Genomic DNA, 15674 nt, shown 5'->3' on the forward strand with positions numbered 1-15674 from the left:
TTTACACTGAGTAATCAACTCACAGTCCATGCAGCAAAAACGATGGACGATGAGCTGAACACTAATCGCTCAGTGTAAATAGCCATTCAGTCTTGAACTGCTGCTATGTTAAGTTAATGGAGAGGGGTGGGGCAGAGCGAGGAGAGAAATCTCCTGCAGCCGCTCCGCTGTGAGCCAGCGATACTAGCTTCCGTGCAGCAGCCCCAGAGTGAGTATGTGCGGGGACGAGTCTGGCATAGTTTGCCCGACATTCGCCCTCTCTAGAGGGGCCTTTACAGCATTAACCGCGCAGCATAAATGGCATACTTTTTTTTTTCTTTTCTCCTGGAGGAGGTTGGTACAATCAAACTTTTTTTTTTTTTTTAATGTTATAACAATTTCTCAATTTTTTTTTTTTTTTTTTTTCCCCATGGCTGGAGCTTGGTGAAGGCTTGTTACTTGCACGACAAGCTGTAGGTTTTATTACTACCATTCTGAGGTCCCCATGGCTTTTTGGATCACCTTTACATTTGGCATTTCTGTAGAATATTGTCTAAGGGTATGGTTACATGTAGCGGATATGCTGCAGAATTTTTGCAGTATTTCCGCATCCAAAACAATCGGTGTGGATTTTGACTCGAAATCCACTGCGCCTCCGCAGCCGATTTCAGAAGAGATCCGTGCTCCGCATTACCTATGAAGGCTTTACGCTCTCTGCGCTTCCTTCACTGGGCGGCCTCTAGTGAGCTCAGCGCCGCTGGTCAGGGAATGCGGAACTGATCAGCGGCACCGCGCTCACTAGAGGCTGCCACGTGCCTGGTGAAGGAAGCGCTGAGAGCGTGAAGACTTCGTAGAGGAGGCGGAGCGCGGTATCTTCTGAAATCGGCTGTGAATGCATGTCTTTTAAGGGAATGCTGCGGATTTTGCAGCAAAATTTCCACTCCGTGTGAAGATACTCTTAAGTAGGTCTAGATGAGAAGGAACAACTCAATGAAATAAAACATATTGTGCGGCGGAATATCTTACGTACGTTTCCTGGAGTCTCCTTTGACGCTGCTGCAGACCTCTTTTTCATCTGGGCAACATCCTTGTGCAGCGCTGTAAAAGCCTTATTCACTTTGCTGACTTTATCACTTGTTGCCGCATTAATCTGAAGGAAGAAGAAAACATATGAAACGTACGAAATACAGAATCCGTGCAAAGTAAGATGAAAAGTCCTGCTGCTCACCTTCTTCAGGTTGGACATTACCGGCTTCGTTTTATTTTTTGCTTTTATACTTTTAGTGTTTGCAACATGAAACACGTTCTTTGGTTTCGGTCCTTTTCCTTTATTCTTGGCCATTACTGAAAGTGCTTCTGATCTTGTCCTAGAAAACGAATGGCATGGCATTAGCTCTTCTGTGTCCTGAGCACAGATCTGTTCCGTCTCCGATCACCTGCTGCCCCCCTCACAGGATGGGATTGTGGGGTTCCATTGCTCTTGCCATGGTAGCCTGGCCTTAAGGCATGGATTTCAGCCTATTAAGCTCTGTCTGTGGCAGGGGTTGATCGGATGCTGTTAAATGTACAATATACTGCAATACTGAATTATTGCAGTATATTATAGAAGTGATCAGATGATCGCAAGTTCAAGTCCCAGGGAGGGAACAAACAAAAAAAAGTTCAACAAAGATTTATTAAAGGCGGTTTCCACACAAATACTATTGATAATGTACCTTCAGGATAGGTCGCCAACAGATGATCAGTTGGGGTCCGGCTTTATCAGCGCTACAATACACCGGGGTTAGAGCAGAAGTCGCTGCTCTGCCCTGTGTAGGGGCCGATGCTTGTAATTGCAAGTGCAGCACTTATTAAAATCAGTGACAGCTGCTTCCACTCTGGCAGACCCTAGCCAATAAAATGACCTATTATGAGGATACATCATCAATAATATTAGCATAGAAAACTTTTAAATACTACAGATATATACATTTTTTTAAAAAAACTTTCCAATATTGAATGTAAAAAAAAATCTAAAGTAAAAAACTAAATCAATATCGGCGCATTTGTAGAAGTCCAACCTAAGAAAAGATCGCATTATTTATTCTGCATTGTAAATGCCACCAAAAAATACATAATGTCAGAATTGTGGGTTATTTGTGTTCAGACCATCTCCAAGAAACACTGAATCAAAAAAATTATGAAAAAGTTGTATATACCCCAACATGGTAACAGGAAAGCCCTCACACAGCCCCACCGACGGAAGAAGACAATAGTTATAGATGACAGAAAGCAAGTTTCTAAGTTTTTCAATATATTATAAGGGTACATTAAAAGGTGCCAATAAAGAAAAGAAACTTATCCTATTAAAAAAAGCTCTTTTAGGGCCCATTTACACGGTTGTAGGCGTAAAAAAATACACACCTGAACGGCAAAGGGCGTGGCGCATACACGCCAAGGTCACAATGCCCTGGGGCGACATTCCCCCTTCCCTCCCCGTCTCACCTCCTCTTTCCTCCCCTCCGGCCGTTTGCAATGGAAGAGGATGGGACAGGGGCGGAGCTAAGCTCCCTCCTCGCAGCCAGCAATGGGAGGGGTGGAGCTTAGCTCCACCCCCACCCATTGCAAACAGCAGCAAGGAGCGGAGAGGTGAAGAGAAGGTGGCACACTGCTAAAATCCCTCCCTTCTCCAGCAACTAGCATAGGCTCCCATTGGAATCTATACAGCTGCAGCCACTGGCATGCAGTCGCCCGGTCGGGCACTTTCACGACGCGAAAATACACCCCCGTGCACTGATGCATTGTAAACCAAAGCATCAGAGAGGCGTGAAAACCCAGCCGATATACGCCCGTATGAATCAGCCATAATGGCTAGGTCAATGGAAAAATATAAAAGTTAACTTTTTTTTTTTTTTTTGAAGGAGTGGAGGCAAAAAATGCAAAATGGTCAAAATCCTCAAGTGGTTAATGGCACTCGCAAATACCTAATAGTACTGCAGTAATTACTTGTGCTGATATCTAGCAGGCAGCAGACTACATTGTAGGCTGCGACAAAAAAATCCCATTACCGCCTATAGGGAAATACTATTAATGATGTATCCTCGGGATAGGGCTTAAATAGTTGATTGGCTGGGAGTCAGCTGATCGGGACCCCACTGTCACGTGGGGTCGTGTGAATGAGCCCCTACTTGCAGACCCTATAATACCCTCCAGCACCAACTACTGACATTGGCACCAAGAGCTCCAGAAGTGACCCCAGCTGTGTAGAGCGACTAACAGACTAACCCAAGTGCTCGGGCTACACGGCACGTAACATTATCACTGGCACAAGCCATAGAAACACACAGCTACCTGCTACAGAAGATTCTCCACGTGTAGTGATGTCATCAGTGCGCGACCCGGAAATAGAACCATAGAGAACATTAGGGGCAGAAGACGCTCGCTCTGCCGGCGGCGTCTCGCTGGTGCTGGGAGGACTCATTCACTGTTATGCCTCCGAGCTGACAGATGACATCCCACCAGGGCATCGTGAGGGCTCAGTGCCAGCAGGGCACCGGGCGAGGGGGCACCTCCAGTATACGATCACCTCGCTGGAGAATGAGGGGACCGAGATGTTCTGCTTTGGGACGGTATTTGCGCTGCACTTGGTGTATGGGCGGTTTTTCGCGTGAGTTCTGTATGTGGTGAAACGCACGGAAGCCGCACGGAGTAGAAACTATTGTCTGCACTGGGCTCATTTACATGGGCAACTTTTTTGCACCAATGGGACGTGCTGCGAATATATAAAAAAAAGTTATTTTTGTTTTTGTTCCCGCGCTGTTTTTAGACAATTCTGTTCATAAATTGCCTGTAATTTCTTATGGGAGTAAATTAAATAAAACGGCAGTGCAAGTGGGGGGGGGTGGGGTTTTTTTTGCTTCCTATTTTGGAATGACCTGTTTTGTGTTTTTGTTTTTTTTCTTTTTTTTTTTAATTTAATTAATTTTTGTTTTTAACCCCTTAATGACACAGCCTTTTTTCCCCACCCCCTCCCTTTAAAAAAAATCAAACTTCTTTATTTATCCATCGGCGTCGCTGTCTGAGGGTTGTTTTTTGCGGGACGAGTTGTATTTTTCAATGGCGCTATTTAATGTACCATATAATGTACGGAAAAACTCAAAGTGGAGTAAAATGAAGACAAAAAACTTCCGCCGTCTTTCGTTTTGTTTCTACGGCGCACAAACTGCAACAAAAATGACCTGATAACTTTATTCTCTGGTTCAGTACGATTACTACGATACCAAACTTATAGTTTTTATTTTATGTCTTTTTTATTTTTATTTTCTGCCGCCATCTTCTGTGCATAACTTTTTCCTTTAATTGTTATTCCGTTCACCCAGTTGTGTGAGGGCTCATTTTTTGCATGGCGTCCTGCAGTTTGCGCTGGTACCATTTTTTAAAATTCACTCGACCTTTTGATCGCGTCTAATTGCAACTTCTTTTCGAGACTGGGTGACCAAAAAAGCGCGTCTCTGCGTTTTCTTTTGGAGGGGTTCTAACAAAGTTCACCGTTTGCGGTAAATAATGCATTACTTTGATAGATTGGACTTTTTACAGATACAGAGATACCAAATATGTATTTTTGTTTTATTTAGGCTATTTTATTATAAATATGGCAAGAGGTGTTTTTTGTTTAGTTTTTTTTGGACTCATTACTTTTTTTTTTTTCAACAATTAGTAAAACTTTATTCTTATTTTCACTTTGTTTTTTAGTCCCCCTAGGGGATCACAACTAGCAACGCTTTGATCCCTCCTGCAGTATGATGTAATGCCATAGCATTACATCATACTGCGATCTGACAGGCATTCTATCCAGCCTCCCCCCACGGGGAATGCTTAAAGGGGTTGTCCCGCGCCGAAAGGTTTTTTTTTTTTTCAACCCCCCCCGTTCGGCGCGAGACAACCCCGATGCAGGGTCTTAAAAAAAAAACCGCTCAGCGCTTACCTGAATCCCCGCGCTCCGGTGACTTCTATACTTACCGGTGAAGATGGCCGCCGGGATCTTCTTCCTCCGTGGACCGCAGCTCTTCTGTGCGGTCCATTGCCGATTCCAGCCTCCTGATTGGCTGGAATCGGCACGTGACGGGGCGGAGCTACACGGAGCCCCATTCAGAAAAGAAGAAGACCCGGACTGCGCAAGCGCGTCTAATTTGGCCATTCGACCATTTTAGACGGCGAAAATTAGACGGCAACCATGGAGACGAGGACGCCAGCAGCGGAGCAGGTAAGTGAAAAACTTTTTATAACTTCTGTATGGCTCATAATTAATGCACAATGTACATTACAAAGTGCATTAATATGGCCATACAGAAGTGTATAGACCCACTTGCTGCCGCGGGACAACCCCTTTAATAGGCATACTGCCAAGACTGACCTCGGGCCTTTCAGAAAGCCCCCGGCTGCCATGACACCCGCACGGCTCATTGCTATCTCATTGCGGGGGAAGCCGTATGGGACCCGCGAACATCTACTATTGAATGTTTACTTGAGACATGCGCTTAAAATCTACAATCAAAGTCACATTTTCAAGAGGGTTTTTACAAATTATTTGTGGCCGGGGATTAATCTGAGGAATGCTTGTAGTATTGGACGTACATGGTGGTGGTCAGGTAATTAGTGTTTATCAATGGAGACTAAAATCTACACAAATAAAGGGAGTCCAAAATCTGACTGCATACAACTGAATAAAGAAAGTGTTACACTAACAAAAAATGTGGTTGTTCCCAGCAAGAGACACCAAGTCATCTTGTAGATGTGATACCTTTTATGGTTCAAACAGATTTTATTTAGTCATCCATTCAACAAATGCCGACAATTACATCATGGAGATATGATACCTTTTAATGGCTAACAAAAATACATGATGTTATAGCGAGCTTGCAAACCTCTCTGGTTCTTCATCAGGATCCGAAGACACACACATATGACAAGGCGCAGACATGGATGTGATTGGTTAGCACTTAAAGGAATGCTTCAACAGAAACACACACCTTTTTAACTAGACCCTGATAAGGGAGAGAAAGCTTCATGGTCCCTGAATTAGTGTTAGAGGGTCACCAGGCCAGCAGTCTTATCTGTGCTATAGATGTCTCATACCTCCCAGTCATGCATGAATCCTCGTGAAGAATTTAACCCTCTATTCAAAGTGCCAAAAGTTGTTCAAAATTTGCTGAGAACAATCCCATTTTGCTCTACTGGCTGACACGGTACCAAACCGCTTTTTCCATTATAACTAACAAAAATCTAACGATTAAACCGTCATCTGAGGAAAAGCATCGAAAGGGCAACGACTTCTACTACCGGTAGCTATCGCTGCCCCAGCGGGAGGAAACATGGAGCTTCTAATGAGGCCTGCGCTGCTATTGTCCGCCTCCGGGACGTATTCTCCCAGGGTTCAGTTGCTAGGACTGTAGTAGGAATATACAAGCTGTAGGAATGTAAGGCACAGACAGAAGACGATGCAGAAGTCAGCTGGATGTGTGATGAACTCTCGTAAGTGGTCCTTACATCTGGTGATAGTAGGTTTGCATGGTTTTGGGGTTTTTTGTGTTCTCACTGTGAAGTCCTTTTAGTCACTTAGTTTAGTTTTTATTTTTACTACAGTTTTTTGTTACTTTTGATCTGATTTTGGCCGGCTGCACACGGCCGGATTTGCATTGTGAAATCCAGAGCGGGCGTCCGCCTCTGGATTCCGCAGCAGATACCGCCCATACCATGCTATGGAAAAGCGGGTTTACACAACTATCAATTACGATTTCCGCTTGCAGAGGAAAAATCGCAGCATGCTCTATTTTGCTGCTGATTCCGCACGAACGACTTCCATTGAAGTCAATGGAAGCCGTCCGCCCCGCGGCCTGTCCGCAATGACATAGTGGAAAGGTCACTGGTACCTGCGTCATTGCCTAGTGGGCTCCTGCATGCGGAATCTGACCCGGTCGTGTGCAGCCAGCCTTTAACAGGCAATTCATTTGTAAGGTCAGTTTGGCTATTTGCCAAATGTATCGGCTTTTTAGTTACTATATGTAGTTTATATATCCTGGCTGCTTAGGCAATTACTGAGAAAGTTCCCAATCTAACCTGTGCCAATCCAATCGGGGCAAAGAGATGGCACAATGGATGTTCATAATGCATTGAAGACATCCAGTATGGTTGCATTTCAGTGATACAGGGTGATTCAAAAGTCATGGCTGCACAGAATATCTTCTGAACGTAAAGATGGAAACTTTGCAGAACACTTAGTTGGGTGGTGAGAAACCTTTTGGCACAATGCTGCCTGGCAGCCATCTGGATTTCAGCCCAAGAAAGTGCAATGGGAAGAGGGGGTCATGGGACCCATGATGTAAGGTTCGAAGGTCATCAGAAATTGATAGATCCAATAGCTATCGATTTGAGTATTAATAAAGTGGTGTTATACTAGTGTCTTCCATACCACGTAATCGCATCGTGTGGTTTTTCAGGTACCAGAAGGTGCCGTTAACAATCCAGGACAGAATTGAGATCACCCTGATGAACCAAGAACGTGACTCGCTCCAATACAATTTCCTGGAGCATTTTTGGGGACTCTTTGCTCAGAAGACCAGTTCTCGGTTTGTCCTGGACACTACCAGTTTCCCTGACTCTCTGAAGTTTCCTGACTTACTTTCTCGGTGTTCCTGATTTGAAAGTTTCAGTCACCTCCTATTAATTTCTGTTACCAACCATCAAGATTATCTCAATTCTGCCCTGGATGTCAATGGGATCTTGGTAGCTGAAGACATGTGATTAGTGCAAAAGTTTAGGTAAGGTCACATTTTCCTGCTGATTAGCAACGGTATAACAAACAGTTAAATAATATCGTATACTGTGTATACAAGGTGCATATACTACATTCCTACTGCCGCCATACCGTCACTGAACAAAATCCACTACATCAACACCAACTCTCCAAAAATATGAGGACCAAATAATGCACATCATAACGATAGAATAATGCCTTCATATTACCCATAAGGACCCCTTAAGGACCAGCTGTTTTGTACCTTAAGGACCAGATACTTTTTAGGGATTTTTCCCATGTGGTGGTTTTACTGCTTTATTTTTCTTTTTTGCTTTAGCTACCAAAACTATTTTTGCTGTGTTTTTGTTTTTTTTCCGTGACAAATGGGGCAATTTTTTTTTATATTTTGTTTTCACTGCCTTTTTTTTTAATTTATTTATTTATTTTTAAAACGCCTATAGTTTGTTTTTTTTTATTAGTATATTTACGCTAAAATAAAGTATGGGAACGGGTTCCTCATTTTGTTTTGGACGTTTTGATGTAGACTATCTATGGCTTCAGAGTATAGGTTGCACACGGCGACTGTTTTGGTGGGCATCTGCTTTGGGTCATTTTTTATAATGTATATGTATTTTTATTTTATTCTGTAATTTTTTTCTTTGTTTTTACTTATTTTTGTAACTTGTGTATTTTGTTTTTTTATTATGACCCCGAATACCTCTGGGGGACATTGACATGGTCGTGTTTTTTGTTTTTTTTTTTCACTGTAGCTGGGGCATCCATAGGAGCCCCAGTTAGTAACTGGTGGAGTTGATCAGGGTCTACTAGGACCCTGCAGCTCTGCTGTAACAGGGGAACCCTGTCGTGTGATCCCTGGGTCACGTAGTAGAAGAAACCCTTCAGCTTTTGCTTCTTGGTACATAATACTCAATAAGCGCTATGTACACAGGAAAGAAAGAGGTAGAAGCAGGTAAACTGTTTCTCCCCTCTCCTTGGGGTTCTCAGCTGTTACTAACAACTGAGAACACGACCTGCTCCTGCTTCATTGCGGCAGCTGAGGCTTTAGGCCTCATGTCCACGGGAAAAATCAGGCCTGTGCAGATTTCTGCTGCAGATGCACTATAAGGGCTTATTCAGACGACCATATATCATCCGCCTATTCACACCGGCCGATATACGGCGTCCCTCTCTGCAGGGGGAGGAGGGTGGAAGAGCCGGTAGCAGTGCTCTAAGCTCCCACCCCGTCTCCGCCAACTCTCCACCCCCCGCACTATTTGCAATGTGGGGAAGCGGGATAGGGGTGGAGCTAATTCCCGGAACTTAACCGCGCCTCGTCCCGCCTCCTCTTATTGCAACTAGTGCAGAGGGGCGGAAGCTCAGAGCACTGCTCCCGGCTCTTCCAGCCTCCTACCCCTGCAGAGAGGGACGCTGTATATCGGCCGGCGTGAATACACAGCGATATACGGTCGTCTGAAGCCGCCCTTATTGTGGTGTTTTTTTTCATGCAGGAGATCAATTGAGATATGAGCTCCCGCACGCGTGATCCGCGATAAAATGGAGCATGTCGCTGCTTGTTTTTTTTATTTTCACACGCGTGAAATCCACAAATCACTTAAAATACCATCCGTGGCTTTTTAATTAACTGCGGATGGTCAATGCTTTCTTATGGGGTGCGGATTTGCGTTTTTTTTACGAGCGGATTTACTAAATATAATTTCCCCGTGGACGGGAGGCCTTAATCCTGCGCCTTATTTTTGCCATCTGCCAGGATTAAAGACCAAGTACTACATATTTATTGCGCTTGTTTCTTAAGGGTTAAGTGCTATTGTCTGAAAACAAGCATGATGTGGTATAACCATAATGATGTCACAGAGTAAGGGCCCATTACACAGGCGTATACACAGAGTAAGGGCCCATTACACAGGCGTATACACAGAGTAAGGGCCCATTACACAGGCGTATACACAGAGTAAGGGCCCATTACACAGGCGTATACAGCCTTGGTGCTCATCATGACAAACTGTTTTCATGCACTGAAAATGGGAAAATTTACTGCTTATTTTGTTGAGCTTTCTTTGCACACATTCACTGCATTTTTCACACGTGTGTTTTTAAAAAAAGAAAACCTATTGATTTCTTTGACCTTCATGCATTAATACATGTCTATTGTACATGTTTACTTCCTTTTTGTTACACAATCCCATAGACTTAACTGGAAAAAGCACAGAAAAAACTCTTCTTTAAGCTGCGCTACACCATCAGTCCTTAGGTCTCAATAGGGAATAAGCCTCTAAAACCATAGTAAATAGCAGGCTAAATTTATTGTTCCCTCAAAAATACACATAAATGTTAAAAGCAACGCGTTTCAACGTCTCCTGACGTCTTTATCAAGCTGATGGTGTAGCGCAGCTTAAAGAAGAGTTTTTTTTCTGTGCTTTTTTCATTTTCATTTTCCCCTTTTTTCTTTTGAACTTTGGGGCACTTTTCTAGCTGCTGCTCTCCATTATAGCTTAGTCGAATCATTAGGCTATTTTGGATTAAGCCATAGACTCTCTGGCAAAGAAACCTTGAAAGGTGAACGTGGACTTTCGGTGCTGACGGAACACAAGAAACCTTTTTTGTTGCTCCGCCTGGCACCTGGTGAGTAGAATCCGTATAGTGGTGTATTTATTTTTCATTACTTTCCCCTGAGCAATGGCGCTCTCCCTAATTTTTATTTCTATAGACTTAACTGGGCAATTTTGGTCCGTAATAAAGGCCAAAATGGACGTGCTGTTTTTTTTTCACGCATGTGAAATCATAGAATGGTAGAGTTGGAAGAGACCTCCAGAATCATCGGGTCCAACCCCCTGCTCAGTGCAGGATCACTCAATCATCCCAGACAGATGTCTGTCCGGCCTTTGAACATTTTCATTGAAGAACTCCCCACCTCCCGTGGTAACCTGTTCCACTCATTGATCACCCTCCCTGTCTAATATCTAATTTGTGTCTCCTCCCTTTCAGTTTCATCCCATTGCTTCTAGTCTTTCTTTGTGCAAATGAGAATAGGGCTGATCCCTCTGCACTGTGACAGCCCTTCAGATATTTGTAGGCAGCTATTAAGTCACCTCTCAGCCTTCTTTTTTGCAAGCTAAACCTTTCCAGATCCTTTAACCGTTCCTCATAGGACATGATTTGCAGACCGCTCACCATCGTGGTAACTCTTCTCTGAACTTGCTCTAGTTAGTTTTTTATTAAATTGGGGTGCCCAGAACTGGACACAGTATTCCAGATAAGGTCTGACTAAGGAAGAGTAGAGGAGGATAATGACTTCACGTGATCTAGACTCTATGCTTCTCTTAATACATCCCAGAATTGTGTTTGCCCTTTTTGCTGCTGCATCACATTGTCGACTCATGTTCAGTCTATGATCTATTAGTATACCCAAGTCTTTTTCACATGTGCTGCTGCTTAGCCCAATTCCTCCCATTCTGTATGTGCTTTTTTTCATTTTTCTTGCCCAGATGTAGGACTTTACATTTCTCCTTGTTAATTACCATTCTGCTAGTTGTCACCCACCGTTCAAGCTTGCCTAGATCTTTTTGAATCTTCTCACGTCTGAATACCCCAATGCAAACCAATGGGGCTATGCTGTCCATATTACGCCTGTGTAAAAAAAAAAAAAGCATGTAATATAGACTGTAAATAGGCCCGTGTGAATGAGCCCAAAAGGTCGCTGTACATATTAGAGGAAGATAGGCTCAACGGAATGAATTCGGCAAAATCAACTGATTATCCCATGTGTATGGTGTTGTCCCCACTCCCTCGATAGGATAGCTAGGTGTCGAGGGGGGGGGGGGGGGTATATGGCATGTTGCATTTGAACCTGCTGATCCTTTGTTCCCATCAGAGTTAAACCAGACAGGTGCTGGACAGCAGGTTACTCCCTATCCTAAGGGCATTTTTACAAGGGGCAACTGTCATGTGCTTAAAGTGAATGTCACCTCCTTACGGCATTAGGTTATAGCGCTGTTAGGAAAGGTGACGGAGCCAGGTGATGGATCTTTTTTTTTTTTGTTAAATAGCCATGTAATGCTTCTCAGATTGCCATCTATGCACTCTCCCATACAAATTTATGGGAAAGCACACTTGGTAATCATGAAGTCACATTGCTCAGCGACTAGTGATTTAAGGCGGGTGACAGTGCAGGGCCCAGACAATTGTATTAAAAATTAATACCGTATATACTGGAGTATTAGCCGATCCGAGTATAAGCCGAGACAATACGTTTCACCACAAAAAACTGGTAAAACTTATTGACTCGAGTATAAGCCGAGCTATACTCGAGTATATACTAGGGAAAAAAAAGCCTCCATACTCCCCTCTGCTTGAATTCTCCCTGCTGTCATCCCCTGCCATCCTCTCTGCTTGGCTTTGTCAGCGCTGTGTAAGTAAGCGCTGTGATTGGCCAATCACAGCCAGCGCTCGATCCAATCACAGCGCCTACTTACACAGCACTGACAGCAGGGGATTTGAAAGCCGAGCAGGAAGATGACAGGGGGGAGAATTCTAAAGCGGCTTGATTGGCTGTGAATGATCAAGCAACGGCTGTGATTGGCTGACACTCGATCCAATCACAGCTCTTACTTACACAGCACTGACGGTGGGGGATGGCAGGGGATGACAGCAGAGAGAATTCAAGCAGCCTGCCGCACTGCCGCCGGAAGCACAGATCCCGGCTGGGAGGTGAGTATGGAGTTTTTTTTTTTTTTTTTTTAAGCCTTCCCTAACTCAAGTATAAGCCGAGAGTGGCTTTTTCAGCACAAAAAAGTGTTGAAAAACCAGGCTTATACTCGAGTATATACAGTATATCACCTGGCCCCCTGTCACCTTTGCCACGACACATTGTACGTAATGTTAGTGGTGAATTTTTGTCTGTCTTGTGTTTCTTTATAAAATATTCTAAATTTACAGAAATTTTGGAAAAATTTGCAACGTTTAAACTTTGAATTTCTCTGCTTGTAAGACAAATAATCATACAACACAATACCTAATAATGTACATCACATGTGGGGAAGGGGTTAAGTGTCTGACGGTCATCCTAAAGATTATTGCTCCTGTGCTTTCAGATGAGCGATAATAATCACTTACTGAATGAAGATGGAGCGGGCTGGAGATGGCTGCCGGCTTCCATTCAGAGTAAACAGGCAGTCGTACATAGATGATGGACTACCTGTTTATACGGGCCGATCATCGTTTGACTTTTATGCCCGAATCATCATTTATTGGCTGTTTACACAGAATGATTGCACTAGTCAACAACTACTTTGCATCTGGTAGGTGATACATCAATTCTTATGGAATTTTGGGTGTAGAATCCGACTAGACGTAAGGTTTTTGTGTTTGTGCTCTCCTTTTCTGGTGAATTATGTAGATAAAATAAATCAGTAACTATGCTAAACTCTTTATTTGGATGTAATACACTGCATGAAGTTCTAAAAATGGTCACTAGATGGCAGGACAACGTAGTTGTGTGGGAAAGGTACTAGCATTATGCCGCCTGCAAACGGCCAGGTCGGATCCGGCTGCGAGAATTCTTGCAGCGGGACCCAACCCGAGCATCTGCAGAGAGCAGCGCGGGCACTCGCCTCTCCCGCGGCCCCGCCTCTTTCATGTGCCGGCTGCCCTCGCATGCGCAGAGCGGAGCCGGTGGCAGGTGAGTGACGTTTCTGTGCAGGGCTCTGTAAGGCCTGCACAGAAATAGAGCATGCTGCAATTTGTTTGCCGCGTGAAATTTCATGCGGCCAAATCGTGGCCGTCTGAATAGGATTGCGTTTATTAACGCAATCCTATGTCAGCTTCCACGGGCGGAGATCCCACCCGTCTGCAGGCGGCCTTAGACTATTGATGTTATGCTGTTTAATGCTTGTTGTAACCTGCATGAAGCACTTCTCTTCATTGTTACCTCAGCGTATGGGTATATATATTTTTTTTGTTTCCGTTGAGGTATCTGTTTTTTGAGTTTCCTGTAAAACTTTCTGGCATATCATTTATAGTTAGTAGAGCCCCTTGTGGCACAGAGTGTTAAAGCAACAGAAATGCAGTCCTAAGCTCTTGCTCACGAGCTGAAGGTTGCAAGTTCAATCCCTGCTTGGTTCAGGTAGCTGGCTCAAGGTTGACTTCTGAGGCCGGTAAAATGAGTACCCAGCTTAGTGGAATAAATTGGCGCTATACAAATAAGATTTATACTATGGCAGTAGGTAAACTTTATTGTGTAAACCAGCATGATAGCTTTAAAGTGCGATAAAATCACTCCAAAAAATCCAAAGAAAGCCAATCACTGATTTATTTTGTGCTCTTGGGATCAGGATAAAAACCTTGCACCTCATATGGCTTGCATAGCCAGTACAACTAATCTAACAAAATTGATGGAAGCGCCGAGCCATGCCGTTTGGTGGGAGCCAACTAATCATGTGGATTATTATTTTTGCCTCACAAATATTGCAGGATGTTCCAATAAAGCCAGACCTAAAAGAAGATCTCCAGATGTGTCCTCAGTGCATAAACCTGTGCCTATTCCTAGCGTGCAAACCACAGCATCGTCCCCATCAGAGGAAAGCTAATGAGAAAAGCACGACCCTGAATCTCATGGCAGACCGCCGCACCTCATAGAACAGAAGGAGCTAAACTATTTGGTCCGTGATTTACAACTTGCTAAATGGGGAGCTGAACTATTGGGTTCTAGGTTGAAGCGATGGAACCTTCTAGCTGAAGGGAGAAAGGTTTCAACTTTTAGATCAAGCAGTAGCTGTTTATGTGACTATTTTGAAATGCAGAATTGTGTATGTAAACATAAATGGTTGGATTTTGGAACTGGGTGTTCAGCATAACCCACAGAGTTGGAGACCTACTTTAAAGGGGTGCTACTAAATAATAGCAACCAACTGCCCGTCACTCCCTTTGGCCTATTCACTGGACATGGGAGACCTATGAAAGCATGGCTGCAATACTGGAGGCAATCAAATATAAAAGATTGAGTGGCAGTATACTGGGTGTTCCCGAAAATAGATCCTACCTTGATAGTAAAACCTATCGGGTCTTCGGGGGAGGCTTGAAATATAAGGCCTCCCCTGAAAATAGGACCTATGTCCGGTGGACCCCCCCCCCCCCAAAAAAAAAAATCAATACTTACATGATCTGCAGCGTCCCGATGGTCTCAGGCGGCTCTGCAGCGGCATGGCGTCCTCGTATCACAGCTGCCTTCTGCTGTCAACGGGGCTTTAAATACCCCACCTCCAGCAAAGTGAGTGCTGTAACTGGCTGCCAGCACTTGATTAGCCAGTCACAGCACTCGCTTTGCTGGAGGTGGGGTATTCAAAGCCCCATCGCCAGTAGAAGGCAGCTGTGATACAAGGAGGACATTGGGACGCCGCAGACCAGGTAAGTAAAAGCTCCCCACTCCCCCTGAAAATAAGACCCTGTGTCCTTTTTGTGGAAAAAAAAAAAGCTGTATATATATCCCTGGTCCTCCCAACCCTATATATATGAAAATATGAAGAATACATATTGGTTAAGCCGAGTAAAGTCACTTTGCCTCCACTTCATATCAAGTTGGGCCTGATGAAGAACTTCGTAAAAGCTCTTGATAAAGAAGATCAGGCATCCAATCATCTGAGAGAAATGTTTTCCCAAATTGAGCGACGGGAAGGTAAAAAAGGGCATGTTTGTTGGGCCACAAATCAGAAAATTACTGAAAGCTCCAACCTTTGATACTAGTCTCACAAATCTTGCATTAACTGTTTGGTGGTCCTCTTTCAAAGTGACTGCACACTACTTTATGGGCAACAGAAAAGACAAGAACTATGTATCCATAGTGAGTGATCTATCAGACAGCTAAAGGAATATGGGGTGTAGAATGTCTAAAAATTCTTTACATTCGCAC

At 43.9% G+C, this 15674-nt stretch overlaps 2 protein-coding genes across 3 annotated transcripts in view; one reads left to right on the top strand and one right to left on the bottom strand.

Moving 5' to 3' along the window:
* RBIS (ribosomal biogenesis factor) overlaps positions 1–15674 on the bottom strand; it is a 28084-nt gene that overhangs the window by 846 nt on the left and 11564 nt on the right. The window contains exons 2-4 of one of the 2 annotated variants that reach the window (XM_066578500.1): positions 11312–11398; positions 1208–1346; positions 1010–1129 (exon numbers count right to left, since the gene is read on the bottom strand). In XM_066578500.1, the coding sequence (XP_066434597.1) occupies positions 1010–1129; positions 1208–1346; positions 11312–11391 (339 nt within the window). In that variant the 5' untranslated portion in view covers positions 11392–11398. The remainder of the gene's footprint in view (positions 1–1009; positions 1130–1207; positions 1347–11311; positions 11399–15674) is intronic. The other variant, XM_066578501.1, reaches the window with a different exon arrangement.
* Positions 3541–15674, top strand: part of LOC136578434 (carbonic anhydrase 13-like) — a 38099-nt gene continuing 25965 nt past the window's right edge. The window contains exon 1 of the mRNA XM_066578497.1: positions 3541–3587. Within this exon, the coding sequence (XP_066434594.1) occupies positions 3556–3587 (32 nt within the window). The 5' untranslated portion in view covers positions 3541–3555. The remainder of the gene's footprint in view (positions 3588–15674) is intronic.

The sequence above is a fragment of the Eleutherodactylus coqui genome, chromosome 9, assembly GCF_035609145.1.
Source record: "Eleutherodactylus coqui strain aEleCoq1 chromosome 9, aEleCoq1.hap1, whole genome shotgun sequence".
Classification (NCBI taxonomy): domain Eukaryota; kingdom Metazoa; phylum Chordata; class Amphibia; order Anura; family Eleutherodactylidae; genus Eleutherodactylus; species Eleutherodactylus coqui.